Source organism: Notolepis coatsorum, assembly GCF_963971535.1.
Source record: "Notolepis coatsorum genome assembly, chromosome: 2".
Taxonomy (NCBI): Eukaryota; Metazoa; Chordata; class Actinopteri; order Aulopiformes; family Paralepididae; genus Notolepis; species Notolepis coatsorum.
The window spans coordinates 213310593-213325030 of record NC_140166.1 but is presented as its reverse complement, the minus strand read 5'-3'; the positions used below and the strand labels follow the sequence as shown (position 1 = coordinate 213325030).

General features: G+C 48.3%; 1 protein-coding gene across 1 annotated transcript in view; it reads right to left on the bottom strand.

The window, feature by feature from the left end:
- Positions 1 to 13373: 13373 nt before the first annotated feature.
- The window catches only part of LOC311224393 (uncharacterized protein), a 12652-nt gene continuing 11587 nt past the window's right edge, over positions 13374 to 14438 (bottom strand). The window contains exon 5 of the mRNA XM_084309360.1: positions 13374 to 14260. Within this exon, the coding sequence (XP_084165486.1) occupies positions 13413 to 14260 (848 nt within the window). The 3' untranslated portion in view covers positions 13374 to 13412. The remainder of the gene's footprint in view (positions 14261 to 14438) is intronic.

Sequence of the window (14438 nt, the reverse complement as noted above, 5' to 3'; positions counted from 1 at the left end):
CAAGGAAGCATACTAGGACCGCTACTCTTCCTAATTTATGCAAATGACATGTCGTCAGCCTGTGACTGCAACTTGTTCCTGTTTGCGGACGACTCAGCCCTGCTGGTCTCTGACAAGAACAAGTTGCAGGTTGAAAAAACCCTCAGCTCGGAACTAGGCAAAATCTGCATATGGCTCGCTGATAACAAACTATCATTACACATGGGCAAAACAGAGTCCATTCTCTTCTGTTCAAATAACAAACTCAGCAAGACCGACGGCTTCTCAGTTACAGTGGGTGACAATATTGTCACAAGGAAAGACGAAATTACCTACCTGGGTTCCATCCTAGAGGCAAATCTTTCCTGTGACAAAATGGCATCCAATGTAATAAAAAAAAGTCAACCAACGAACTAGATTCTTGTACCGGATCTCCTCTCTGGTAAACAAGAATACCCTGAAGACTCTGGCAGGAGCACTCATTCAAGGGTACTACGACTATGCGTGCACCTCATGGTACCAAAGCACCTCAAAGGCGCTCAAAACAAAATTACAAACATCACAAAACAAACTGGTCAGACTACTACTTGACCTGAACCCCAGAACCCACCTCACCCCTGCCCACTTTGACAACCTAGGATGGCTTAGAGTAGACGACAGAGTACAGCAACTTGCAATGGGCCTGGTCTACAAGATACACTATACGACTAAGGTACCCATGTACATGTCAAAATACTTCCCAAAGGTCAGTGAATACCACAACCACTACACCAGAGGAAGCTCAACAAATCATGTTAAACCCAGATTCGGCTCAAACAATGGACTAAACACGTTTAGCAATTATGCCACAACAATGTGGAACGCCCTACCCAAAGCTGTAAAGGAATGTGAATCCCTACCCACATTCAAAACCGCTCTTAAAGAGCACCTACGGGAGGCTGCAATTCAAAACTGGCCACCGTAAATGCCCCAAACCCCCACCACCTCCTAATAGACAGTCTCCTCCCCACCGCATGTATATATATATATATATTCCCTCCCCGCCGTATGTATATTTCTCTCCCACCCCCTCCTAATGTACAGTCCCCTCCCCATCATATGTATATACTCTGTCAGGATCTAGGGGTAACAGTACTGTATATTTGAATACCGTTTATGTCACAAATGTATCAGTACTAAATACCTATATGTCCCTATGCCATAAATGTCATGTATGTTGTGTATGTCATAAATGTCTATATGAATTGAAAATGGGGGACCCTGATGGAAACAAGACAAACGTCTTTCTCAGGTCTGCATCCCCTTAACAATTGTGTGTATTGAGCCGTACTGTATTGTACCTGTTAAATAAAGTTTTCATTAATTAATTCATTCATGTCCACAAATACAAATGCTGAATTGATGGCTGACAGTCACAGAGGAATGCAGTGCCTTTTAACAATTAACTGTGCCTACCAATTTGTGATTGATTGATTGAAAACTTTATTAACAGATTGCAGCGTGGGTACAGTACAGCTCAATGCATACAATTGTTAAGGGGATGCAGACCAGAGAAAGACTTTCGTCTGGTTTACATCAGGGTCCCCCATTTTCAATTCATCATTAGATTGATTGATTGAAAACTTTATTAACAGATTGCAGAATGGGTACAATACAGTACAGCTCAATACATACAATTGTTAAGGGGATGCAGACCAGAGAAAGACTTTCGTCTCGTTTACATCAGGGTCCCCCATTTTCAATTCATCATTATTGATTGATTGATTGAAAACTTTATTAACAGATTGCAGAATGGGTACAATACAGTACAGCTCAATACATACAATTGTTAAGGGGATGCAGACCAGAGAAAGACTTTCGTCTCGTTTACATCAGGGTCCCCCATTTTCAATTCATCATAACATATATGACACACATGACATACAGATAGACAATACTGCTACATCTATACATTTGACATACCAGATTTGCAAATACAGTACTTGTTGTGAAGGATCAGATTAAACCGAATATATATATTTATTTATGGATATATATTTAATAGTATTTGTATATCGTTTGATATCCCTTGTATATTCCTTGTACATATACACTGAATATCCCTTTAGTCTACTAACAGCCCATAATAGTTTCATTCTCTCATTGGACAAGAACTTGGCGCCAGCAGCCAAGCCCCTTGGTTCAAGTTCAATCGTGCCGACGAACATGTCGTTACTAGCCCGGTTCCGCGTAGGAATACGTCTGGCGAAATACGAATGGTACTATTTGTTCACAGCGCATATATATATGGCGCAAGTAAAGTAGAACTCCCTTTTAGTCCCTTAGCCCTTAGTTTTTTACCCTCCAACCTAGTGGCAAGACGTTAAGCCTCACCCACGATACACGTGTGGTGCAGTATGGTCAACTTGGCCTCAGAATGGCATTGAGACATCGTGTGGATTGATAGTTGAATTGTCATAGTTTGGCACTATACCGTCGAGTGGGACGTATTTCTATTAAGTTAATAATAGTCTATTATGTATGGTGCATCGTTCGGTTAGAGTTATACAGTGAGTAGTACCCCCATCGTTTCCTCGCGTTATCTAGAGTCTTAACCAGGCTGGGCAGACCACGTGTGGTGCTTTCATCCGAGGAGTTCTGGGCTAGGACGAGTGGACCTGCACATTGGATTACCTTACCCGGACGACGGCGAGCCCTACACGGCTTGGATTATCTACTTGCTTTGGGTGCTTTGATTTATGCCATGGATAACAGCCAACACTGGTGAGTGTTGGAACTACCCCCCGAGAGGAGTCCAGGTGAGACGGCGCTCTACCCCGAGTGAGGTCGCCTCACGTCTCTTCGTTGTGGACCGGCAGCTACCGTCTACAAGAGGGCCCAACTGTATTCATCTGTGGACCAAGGTTCTGTGGGCACCGTGTTCAGCACTCTGAATTCTCCCAAGAAATCGTTGGCCAGATGGGATATCGCCGGCGGCTCTCCTAACCCCCCCCCCCCCTACTGACTTACAACCAGCAGGACCCCCCTTTAGTATATCCAGCTATAATCATTAAGTACCATCGCTATAGTTCCCTAAAGAACCAGGTTGTATACTTGCTTCCTGCGTAACCAGAGATTGGACATTCAATGTTGATTTGCCTACGAATACTCATTTGCCTTACAAGTGCATTCAAATCATAAATGTCATTACGTGAACGTTGTATATACCCTTTGCTATATATTAAATATTCGACGGATACATTTGTGTGGACTTGGTTTCATGGTGGGAAAGTGTTCATCATATCTATATCATGTACTGTGTGGCCAGTAGTTATAGTACATAAAGCGGTAGTGGTTTAATGATACCATACTTATCAATACAGTCAGGGAATTGTACCCCTCAGTTACAATTGGTCCTTCGAGCCGGATGGGTAACTAGTGTAATATTAATATAGTGTTATTAATATTGAAATGGCCTATGATGAACACTCCACGAAACGGTCCTCCTAACGTAGAACGCCCACGGCGCAGACGACAGACACCTCAGTACTTAGAGGATTACGCTGTCAGTCAACTACCTAGCCTTCGACAAACGGTAAACGCGGTAAAAGTAGAAAGTAAAATTATGTCTGACCTTAACGACCAGGTTACCCCGACCACAGAGGCCCTAGTGGGTTCTAATGTAACTGACCAAGCTCACGGTGGGGACCAGGAGGGAACTGACATGCCTTTACCCCCCGCCAATACCGAAGAAGTAGTCCCCGACCAGCTCCGGGAGGAAGACAACCCTACAGAGAGAGAACTCTGCACGGAACAAGATGAGGAGAGCGCCGAGGAGATAGAGCTCCAGGACTCCCCAACGAGTACAGCCAGGAGCGGCTCACCTCTACAACCGTCTTCCCCCAGCGAAGCGGAGAGGATGCTATCACAGGCGTTCCTCGTCAGCCTGACAGCCTCTACCGAACGCGATCGACTCCAGGGTGAACGCGATCGACTTCAGGGTGAACGCGATCGACTCCAGACGCAGCAACGGAGCGAAGAAGAGCGCATACGCCTGGAGATGAGACGCCTTCAGACGGAAGAGAATATGGCAAGAGACCGAGCAGACACCCAGCGCGCCGCTGACGGTGCCCAAAGAGAGGCAGAGCGCGACCTCGCTCTCATCCAGCGCGAAACCGAGCGCGACAGACTACAGGGCGAGCGCGACAGACTACAAGCGCAGCTAATGGAGCAGCTGATCACCAAGGCAACACCCTCTCCCTCCGCCAGGGGTTCAAGGAACTCGTCGAGACAACAGTCAAGGGCAGCATCCCCTAACCGAGCAAGCGACCCTGAACTTGACCAACAGACCAAGCCTATACCCCCCGCAGACCCCCTTCCCCGACCGGTCCAAGCGAGACCCAGCTACAAGGAAGGAGCGGCATACACTGCGGAGAAGCTAAATAAACGACTACAGGATCTAGAGGACCTGATAGAAGAAGAAGAGGGAGAGGAGGAGAACCAAGCCCGACGACAGCACAGTACTCCACCGGACCAGGAGGTCCAGTACAGCCCAGGCTATACCCCCGCGGCGCTGCGCTACAGACCCCCGACTCTATTCACGGGTGAGCATGACGCACGACCAGCCCCGAGGAATAGCACCTGGACCAGCGGGCCATGGTACCCTGCCGGTACCAGCCCACAGAGAGGCGCAAGAGGAAACTCGCCTAGGAGGCCTCTCCCCCAACGCTCGCCGATGTATCAGCCATCCACGGCGTCATACATTGGCACACCGACGTTTCCAGACTTCACCTATGAGAATCGAGCACAGTACACGGAGCTCCGGATGTGCTTAGAGACAATGATGGTGGATGTCGCTGATGAACGCCACAAGTATGCAATATTACTGAAGCACCTGAAAGTACCCCGAGCGCACAATATAGCGCTAGCCTATGCCACCTCTACGACCCCATACACCGCGGCTCTAGCAGCGCTGGACCAGAGATATGGACGTATATGGGATTACGTAATCCAAGAGATAAGGCATATTGACCGCCTACCCCCAGCAACAGACAATCGCTCATTAGACGACCTGTCTATAAAAGTGCAGTCCCTGGTAGGGATGCTGGGAGCGCAACGAGAAAAGGGTATGCACGAGCTATACGCCAACTCTAACGTCGAGAGGATTTTAGAGAAGCTGCCACCCGCCAGACAAGAGCGCTTCAGGCGGCAGAGAGACCACCGTGATCCTAACGGTCCCGAACCATCCCTCCTCGATCTAGCCGACTTCGTGGCGAGAGAAGTCAGCAGCCTACGACTGGATACGTTCGTGCGGAGCACACCAAGCTCCAGAGAGGGACCCAGGAGAATGAACGATGGAAGAAGATCGGTGACTGTCATGCACCAATCAGAATCAGTACCGAGCAGTAAGAACCACAGTACCCCCTCGAGAAAAGAGAAGTGGAAGATGGTGTGCCCATACTGCGAGAAGGAACACTGGCTGTCACAATGTGACCTGTTCACAAAGATGAATGCAGAAGAAGTGAGTCAATGGATAAAGTCCAACAGGCGCTGTTACCGATGTGCGCGCAGTCACATGGCAGCCGAGTGCCGCCTAAAGAAGAGGTGCAGTCGGTGTGACGGAGCCCACCTAGATGTCCTACACGACAGTAACAGAAGAAAGCCTGCACCTGCACCATCGAGCAGCACAAAGGCAAGTGTCATGTACATTGACCCCGCCAGCAGCAGCGGCGCCCAAGTGCTCTTAAAGGTAGTCCGTGTAACATTGAGCTACCAAGATAAAGTCATGGACACTTACGCCGTCCTTGATGACGGGTCAGAGAAGACCCTTCTGCTCGCGTCCGCTGCGGCCCAGCTGGGACTGCGGGGGAGCGAGAACCAAATGACGATTCGGACAATAAGAAGAGATTTAAAGACGATAAAAGGCGAGAATGTCTCCTTCACTATCGCAGCAAGCGGGCAGCCAGAGCGACGGTATAGGATTACAAATGCTTTCACCAGCCAAGAAATAGGACTATCACAGTACACCTACCCCATCGCCAAACTGATGGATAAATATGTGCACCTGCGTCAACTACCTATCCCGCTCATAGACGGCGCCACCCCGACCCTGCTGATAGGCTCCGACCATGCAGACCTCATAGTCCCGATAGACCGGGTCCATACAGGACCCAGAGGCTGTCCTGCAGCAGTCGAGACCCGCCTAGGATGGACATTACAAGGCCCCCTCGCTAAATCTCTTAACCGAACAGCAGCCACTAGCTGCCTCCACTCCAGAGTGACAGAAGAAGACACCACTCTCCTGCAGCATGTCGAGAGGCTATGGACACTAGAGACAATGCCCTTTAAGAACGAAAAGAAAGACATTCGTTCTAAAGAAGACATTTACGCCATAAACCTCCTCGAGCAAGGGAAAAAGAGAGTCACAGTCGGCGGAGTGATGAGATACGCAACTCCACTCCTGAGGCGAGAGGGAATGCCCACCTTTCACGCCACGAAAGAAGCTACGGAGCGGTATCTATTGAACACAGAGCGGCGCCTAGCCAAAGACCCCGCTCAAGAGAGTGTGTACCGCGCTGAGATTGAGAAGCTAATCACAGCGGGACACGTAAAGAAGATTGACTGGCGACGCCGTGCGCTGCTCCGCGCCTCTCTGATCAAAGACGGCTTTGATCTCCGGCAGCAGGCCAGCAGCGACCCCCCAGTATTACGCAGCCTCTCCCCAGAGGAGAAGCCCTTGCTGCGGTTCCTATGGAGAGAGAGGATCGGAGATGAGCACCCCGCCATCTATCAATGGGAAGTCCTCCCTTTCGGAACTACATGCAGCCCGTGCTGTGCTACATTTGCACTACAGAAACACGTCGCAGAGGACCCAGCAGCAGATGAAGAGGTCCGACACAGTGTGAAGAACAGTTTCTACGTGGACAACTGTTTACAAAGCGTTTCGACTCAAGAAGAAGCCGAGGCTCTCCTACTCAAGCTACGCGCCTCTCTGATCAAAGGCGGCTTTGATCTCAGGCAGTGGGCCAGCAGCGACCCGCACGTATTGCGCAGCCTCTCCCCCGCGGACAAGGCTGCCAGCAGCGAGACCTGGATGGCGACAATCCCAGGAGAAGCCCAAGAAATGACACTAGGACTAGTCTGGCGCTTCAAAACAGACTCGCTCCACTATAGACACAAACCCCTGACCACGGAGCAGGGAAGGTCGACGGCGATACCGACCACCAGACGGAGTGTGTACAGAACACTCGCCAGACAATATGACCCGTTGGGATGTATTCTACCTTACACCACCAGGGCAAAGATGATTGTACGAGCACTATGGGACAAGGACCAGGGCTGGGACGACCCAATACCCGCACCCCTTGCCTCCACATGGAGAGAGTGGGAGACGGAACTCCGCTCACTCCCAGGCGTCAATATACGCCGCAGCTACTTCCCACCCACAGTGAGGCCAGAGACATGCAAGATGGATCTACACGTCTTCAGCGACGCCTCCGAAGTAGCCTATGGATCAGTGGCCTACTTGCGTGCCCAAGAGAAGGGAGGAGAGATACACACCGCCTTCATCCTGGCTCGCTCAAGAATAGGCCCACGAAAGCAACAATCTATCCCGCGTCTAGAGCTCTGCGCAGCCCTAGCAGGAGCGCATCTAGCCACGTTAATCCAACGTGAACTCACCATTCCGGTGCACAGAACAATCTTGTGGTCAGATTCCACGACAGTACTCACATGGATCAAGTCTGATTCATGCAGATACAAGGTCTTCGTGGGAGTCAGAGTCACAGAGATTCAAGAGTTAACAGAAGCAGCGAGCTGGCGGTATGTGGACACCAAACACAACCCAGCTGACGTCATCACCCGGGGAATGTCCCTAGATGACCTCACCCGTCACAACATCTACAGTGACGGACCAGAGTTCCTCAAGCTCCCGGAAGGAGAGTGGCCTACGCCCACCCCACGGGAGGCGAGTAAAGAGGAGGCTGAGAACAAGAAACCTATGTTCTGTGGACTGAGCACAGTCGCCTCCACAGACCCCAACATAGATGATTGCCTCACCCTACAGAGTGCGCAACTAAAGACATTTCTGTGGCACCACCCAGAGATTCAGCCCACTGCCGACATTTCAGCAGCTGACTACGAAGAAGCAGAACTTCTTCTACTACAACGAGCCCAGAGAGACTCGTTCCCCGACGAGCTAGACTGTCTACAGGGAGGAAAGCCCGTCCCATCAGACAGCAGATTGCTCCACCTGGCACCCGAGAGCGACGCCCATAATCTCATCAGAGTGGGTGGTCGTCTGCGGAGGGCCCCCAATCTACCGGATGACGTTAAGTACCCGATAGTCTTGAACAGCCGACACAAGGTCACAGAGCTGATCATAAAGAAATACGACGAGGATGTACACCACGCAGGAGCAGAGAGAGTCTTCGCGGAGATCAGACGTCGCTATTGGATACTTCAAGGAAGAGAAGCAGTGCGACGCTTCCAGCGAACCTGTCTAGACTGCCGAAAGTGGCGCGCGCAGCCCAGCATACCCCGGATGGCTGACCTACCTCCCTGTCGCCTCCGACTCGGCGACAAGCCATTCCACTCCACAGGCATGGACTGTTTTGGCCCGTTGTATATAAAGAAAGGAAGAGGAACCGAGAAGCGGTGGGGTATTGTATTCAAATGCATGACCACCAGAGCGATACATATCGAACTCCTTCCAACCATGAGCACAGACTCATTCCTTATGGCCTTCCGAAGATTCACATCACGGAAAGGAAAACCGTCTACATTGTTGTCTGATCACGGGACAAACTTCAAAGGCGGAGAAAGAGAGCTGAGAGAGAGCTTCCAAGCTATGGGCCCAGAACTTAAGACCCACCTCGCTCCATCCCAGATTGACTTCCAGTTTAATCCCCCGAACGCACCCCACTTCGGTGGAACCTGGGAACGAGAAGTACGTTCTATAAAGACAGCCCTGTACGCCGTGCTTGGGGCCCAGACTGTAGCGGAAGAAGTCCTAATGACAGTCCTCACGGAGATCGAGGGAGTATTGAACTCCAAGCCCCTCGGCTACGTCTCCAGTGACATAGCAGATGTCGACCCAGTCACCCCCAACACACTCTTGATGGGGCGGCTGGACCCCGCGCTACCCCAGACAATGTACAGGCCTGAAGAAGCGAACGGCCGAAGAATGTGGAGGTACAGTCAAGTACTAGCTGACAAGTTTTGGAACAGCTTTCTACTCCACTACCTACCGTCTCTACAGACCCGCCAGAAGTGGGTAAAAGAGAGAGACAATTTGACAGAAGGAACAGTCGTCATGATTATCGACCAGTCACTACCCAGAGCTATGTGGCCGGCTGGCCGCGTAAGCAAAGTGATCACCGGTGCCGATGGCAAGGTCCGAGCAGCTGAGGTGCTCGTCCAAGGGCGAACTTACACACGACCCGTGGCGAGGCTAATAGAACTGCCCAGACTCCCAGACACTATCGATGACGACCATGACCCCACGACTTTGTGAGTTGACTGACCCTTACAGCGGACCTTGAGTGGTAGACAGTGCGGTTAATCTGTCTCTGCTTAGCTAATTAGGTGGGACTAATTAGGGGGCGGCTGTTGTGAAGGATCAGATTAAACCGAATATATATATTTATTTATGGATATATATTTAATAGTATTTGTATATCGTTTGATATCCCTTGTATATTCCTTGTACATATACACTGAATATCCCTTTAGTCTACTAACAGCCCATAATAGTTTCATTCTCTCATTGGACAAGAACTTGGCGCCAGCAGCCAAGCCCCTTGGTTCAAGTTCAATCGTGCCGACGAACATGTCGTTACTAGCCCGGTTCCGCGTAGGAATACGTCTGGCGAAATACGAATGGTACTATTTGTTCACAGCGCATATATATATGGCGCAAGTAAAGTAGAACTCCCTTTTAGTCCCTTAGCCCTTAGTTCTTTACCCTCCAACCTAGTGGCAAGACGTTAAGCCTCACCCACGATACACGTGTGGTGCAGTATGGTCAACTTGGCCTCAGAATGGCATTGAGACATAGTGTGGATTGATAGTTGAATTGTCATAGTTTGGCACTATACCGTCGAGTGGGACGTATTTCTATTAAGTTAATAATAGTCTATTATGTATGGTGCATCGTTCGGTTAGAGTTATACAGTGAGTAGTACCCCCATCGTTTCCTCGCGTTATCTAGAGTCTTAACCAGGCTGGGCAGACCACGTGTGGTGCTTTCATCCGAGGAGTTCTGGGCTAGGACGAGTGGACCTGCACATTGGATTACCTTACCCGGACGACGGCGAGCCCTACACGGCTTGGATTATCTACTTGCTTTGGGTGCTTTGATTTATGCCATGGATAACAGCCAACACTGGTGAGTGTTGGAACTACCCCCCGAGAGGAGTCCAGGTGAGACGGCGCTCTACCCCGAGTGAGGTCGCCTCACGTCTCTTCGTTGTGGACCGGCAGCTACCGTCTACAAGAGGGCCCAACTGTATTCATCTGTGGACCAAGGTTCTGTGGGCACCGTGTTCAGCACTCTGAATTCTCCCAAGAAATCGTTGGCCAGATGGGATATCGCCGGCGGCTCTCCTAACCCCCCCCCCCCTACTGACTTACAACCAGCAGGACCCCCCTTTAGTATATCCAGCTATAATCATTAAGTACCATCGCTATAGTTCCCTAAAGAACCAGGTTGTATACTTGCTTCCTGCGTAACCAGAGATTGGACATTCAATGTTGATTTGCCTACGAATACTCATTTGCCTTACAAGTGCATTCAAATCATAAATGTCATTACGTGAACGTTGTATATACCCTTTGCTATATATTAAATATTCGACGGATACATTTGTGTGGACTTGGTTTCATGGTGGGAAAGTGTTCATCATATCTATATCATGTACTGTGTGGCCAGTAGTTAAAGTACATAAAGCGGTAGTGGTTTAATGATACCATACTTATCAATACAGTCAGGGAATTGTACCCCTCAGTTACAGTACTGTTACAAAAAGAGTCCAGAAAAGAGAGTATATACATTTGACGTAAAAACTGTACATTGGGGGAGGTTGGGTAGGTGGGGTGGGGGGCTGTACATTGGAGGTGGTTGGGGGGGGGGGGGGGGGGGGGGGGGTTGGGTAGGTGGGGAACACTGTACAACTGTACAAGCAGGACTGTACATTGGAATATTGACAAAACCATACTTGGTCATTTACTGTACATTGGAGGGGGTTGGGTTAGGACATTTACAGGGGCCAGTTTCGAATTGCAGTCTCCCATAGGTGTTCTTTGAGAGTGGTTTTGAAAGTGGGTAGTGATTCACATTCCTTTACAGCTTTGGGTAGGGCGTTCCACATTGATGTGGCATAATTGCTAAACGTGTTTAGTCCCTTGTTTGAGCCGAATCTGGGTTTAACATGATTTGTGGAGCTCCCTCTGGTGTTGTGATCGTGGTATTCACTGACCTTTGGGAAGTATTTTGACATCTACATGGGTACCTTGGTCGTGTAGTGTATCTTGTAGACCAGGCCCATTGCAAGTTGCTGTACTCTGTCGTCTACTCTAAGCCATCCTAGGTTGTCAAAGTGGGCAGGGGTGAGGTGGGTTCTAGGAGTAAGGTCAAGCAGTAGTCTGACCAGTTTTGAGATGTTTGTAATTTTGTTTTTAGCGCCTTTGAGGTGCTTTGGTACCATGAGGTGCAAGCATAGTCGTAGTACCCTTGAATGAGTGCTCCTGCCAGAGTCTTCAGGGTATTCTTGTTTACCAGAGAGGAGGATCATAACATATATGACATACACGACAATACGACATACAGATACAGTACTGCTACATCTATACATTTATGACATAGCAGATTTGCAAATACAGTAGTTTGTGATACAAAGAGTCCAGAAAAGATATAAATTTGACGTAGAAACTGTACATTGGAGGAGGTATATAGTATTGCTATCTGTCCATTCTCATTGTCAATTGAGACCATAAACCGTCCCTTCAAAATGGCTTAAAGGGTGTGCCCCAGTGGCGAACCACATAGCGCGCTCAGCCGCAACACGGCCGACCCGGGTTCGACTCCCGAACCTGTCGTTATTTGCCGAATGTCTTCCCCCCACTCTGTCTCCCATTCCTCCTCTGGCGCTCTCTACTGGACTGCCCAGTAGAATAAATAAAGCGATAAAACGCCAAAAAATATATAAAAAAAAAAAAATTGCTTAAAGAAGAAAAAATGTCATCAATACATTCTCATTTTATAGCGCAGTGAATATAAGCGTTATACAGGATTTGGTCTAGTATATTTCCTGGAAGGCGAGATAAAGGGCTAATAGCTACTAACGTTATATCCAATGGCATTTCCGTTATACAGATGCTACAGTTAAAACTCAAACTGCATATGATCGATACGATCCTCAAGCATGTATGCATGAAAGGGGGGGGGGGGGGGGGCGGGGGACATCGTTTCGGGTTATTGATTACCAATAACCGTGTTCGTCTAAGTAGCCACATAGGCTGATCGCCTGGTTGAGTATCATAGCAAGCTCTGATCAGCATGTAATTTACATAATATATCCGTCCTTCGGTCCTTTAAGCATGGATTCGATTCACGGATATATCAGTCCTTGGCCCCCATTGTGTTAATGGTTAAACTCAAATATTACATATATGTCACATTGGGCGTTAATTGTTAAACGTATTCCTCATTGAAAAATAAATCAACCTGACAATGTTTCCGTTTGTCTTTTTATTTGCATTTCCACAAACCATAGCTTTCCTTCTTAGGTTTAACAACAAGTGCAAATCATGTGGATCACAGAATCACTTTGAAAAAAGCAAACGAAAACCCACTGATGGAAAAGTGCACTGCATTGTAAATACAGCTGACAATTCAGAGCAAGACAGTGAGGATGACATATATGACTGACATTTAATTCTACAAAGAAAAAAAAATAAAGGAGAACTATCAGTGACTGTTGACAGACCTTTTTGTGGAATTGTTTTTTTGATTGCATTCCACTTTTGCTTTGGCAATGTAAACATGTTTTCTTTTAATTTAATTGACTGTGTGTTGTCAGTTGCAATGTGACAGCTCTGTTTACACGTCATTCCTATTCCCTTTTAATTGTACATATATCATTTTTGTTTTGATTGTATTGTTCCACTTTTGCTTTGGCAATGTAAACATATGTTTTCTCATGCCCATTGAATTGAGTGTGTGTTGTCAGTGTGTATGCAGAGTGTGAAATAAATGGGTCATGCTGCCTGCATGCCCAACGTGAGAAGTTACAGTCTTGTCATTCCTACACTACACCGTTACAATGATATATAAAATATCATTATATTATATACCCATTCAATATGCACATGACAGAAAATATTATATGCCATATAATATTTTCTGTCATGTGCATATTGAATGGGTATTATTACTAATACTATTACTACTAATACTAGCCGAGAGTAGGTAAAATTTGGGGTGGTAGCTCTCGGCTAGTAGATCTTGGTTCAAAAAAGGTTCGGCACCTCTGCTCTCTGTGGTGTTTCTCAAGGAGGTACCGCCGGCTGAAGACCTCTGTGCATTCAGTGCAGGGGAAGATCTCTGGATGAAAGATCTCTGGATGAAACTTTAGCTGGTGTTTCTTAAGGAGATACCGCCTGCTGAAGACCTCCGTGCATTCAGTGCAGGGGAAGACAGTCTCTCCTTTAAACACCAGGCACTTGTGTCGGTCCTTCTGCTCTCGCTCACGGAAGGTCTCTCCGCAGTCAGAACACCGGTAGCCCATGGCGACGTGATATTTGCGCTCATGGGTGCGGCAACTCTTGCCGAAGGCAAACCGTTTCCCACAGAAGGAGCAGCTGTAGGGCTTCTCGCCACTGTGCTGCCGCCGGTGACAGGTGAGGCTACTGACCCTCTTAAACCGCCGGCCACAGATGTTACAGGTGAATTCCGTTGGCGGGACATGCCGGGGCTTGCACTTCTTCTGGTGTTGCAGCAATTTCCTTGACTTCAGGAAGGACATCTCGCAGAAGTTGCAGGTGAACTCTCGAGAAGCAATGATCTTGGTCTTGGTGTTGGCGACGTGATATTTACGCTCATGGGTGCGGCAACTCTTGCTGTAAATAAACTGTTTCCCACAGAAGGAGCAGCTGTAGGGCTTCTCGCCGCCGTGATGCTTCGGGTGATTGGTGAAGTTACTGACCCTCTTAAACCTCCGGTTCTGACCTGGTTGGGAAGCACTGGTGTTGGTCTTGGTGTGGTTCTGACCTGGCTGACTGGGAAGGGGAATGTCACCACAACCTGGAAGACAGATATAGAACTCAATATATTGTGCCACAATTAATAACCATCACTACCACAAACACCATCATCATGACAGAGAGAGACAAACAGACAGACTGGATGGAGAAACCCTCCCTTCTTCACACAGACCAGTTGAGTCTTTTAACCTCTTAAGCCCTAGCCATATTTTCAGAAA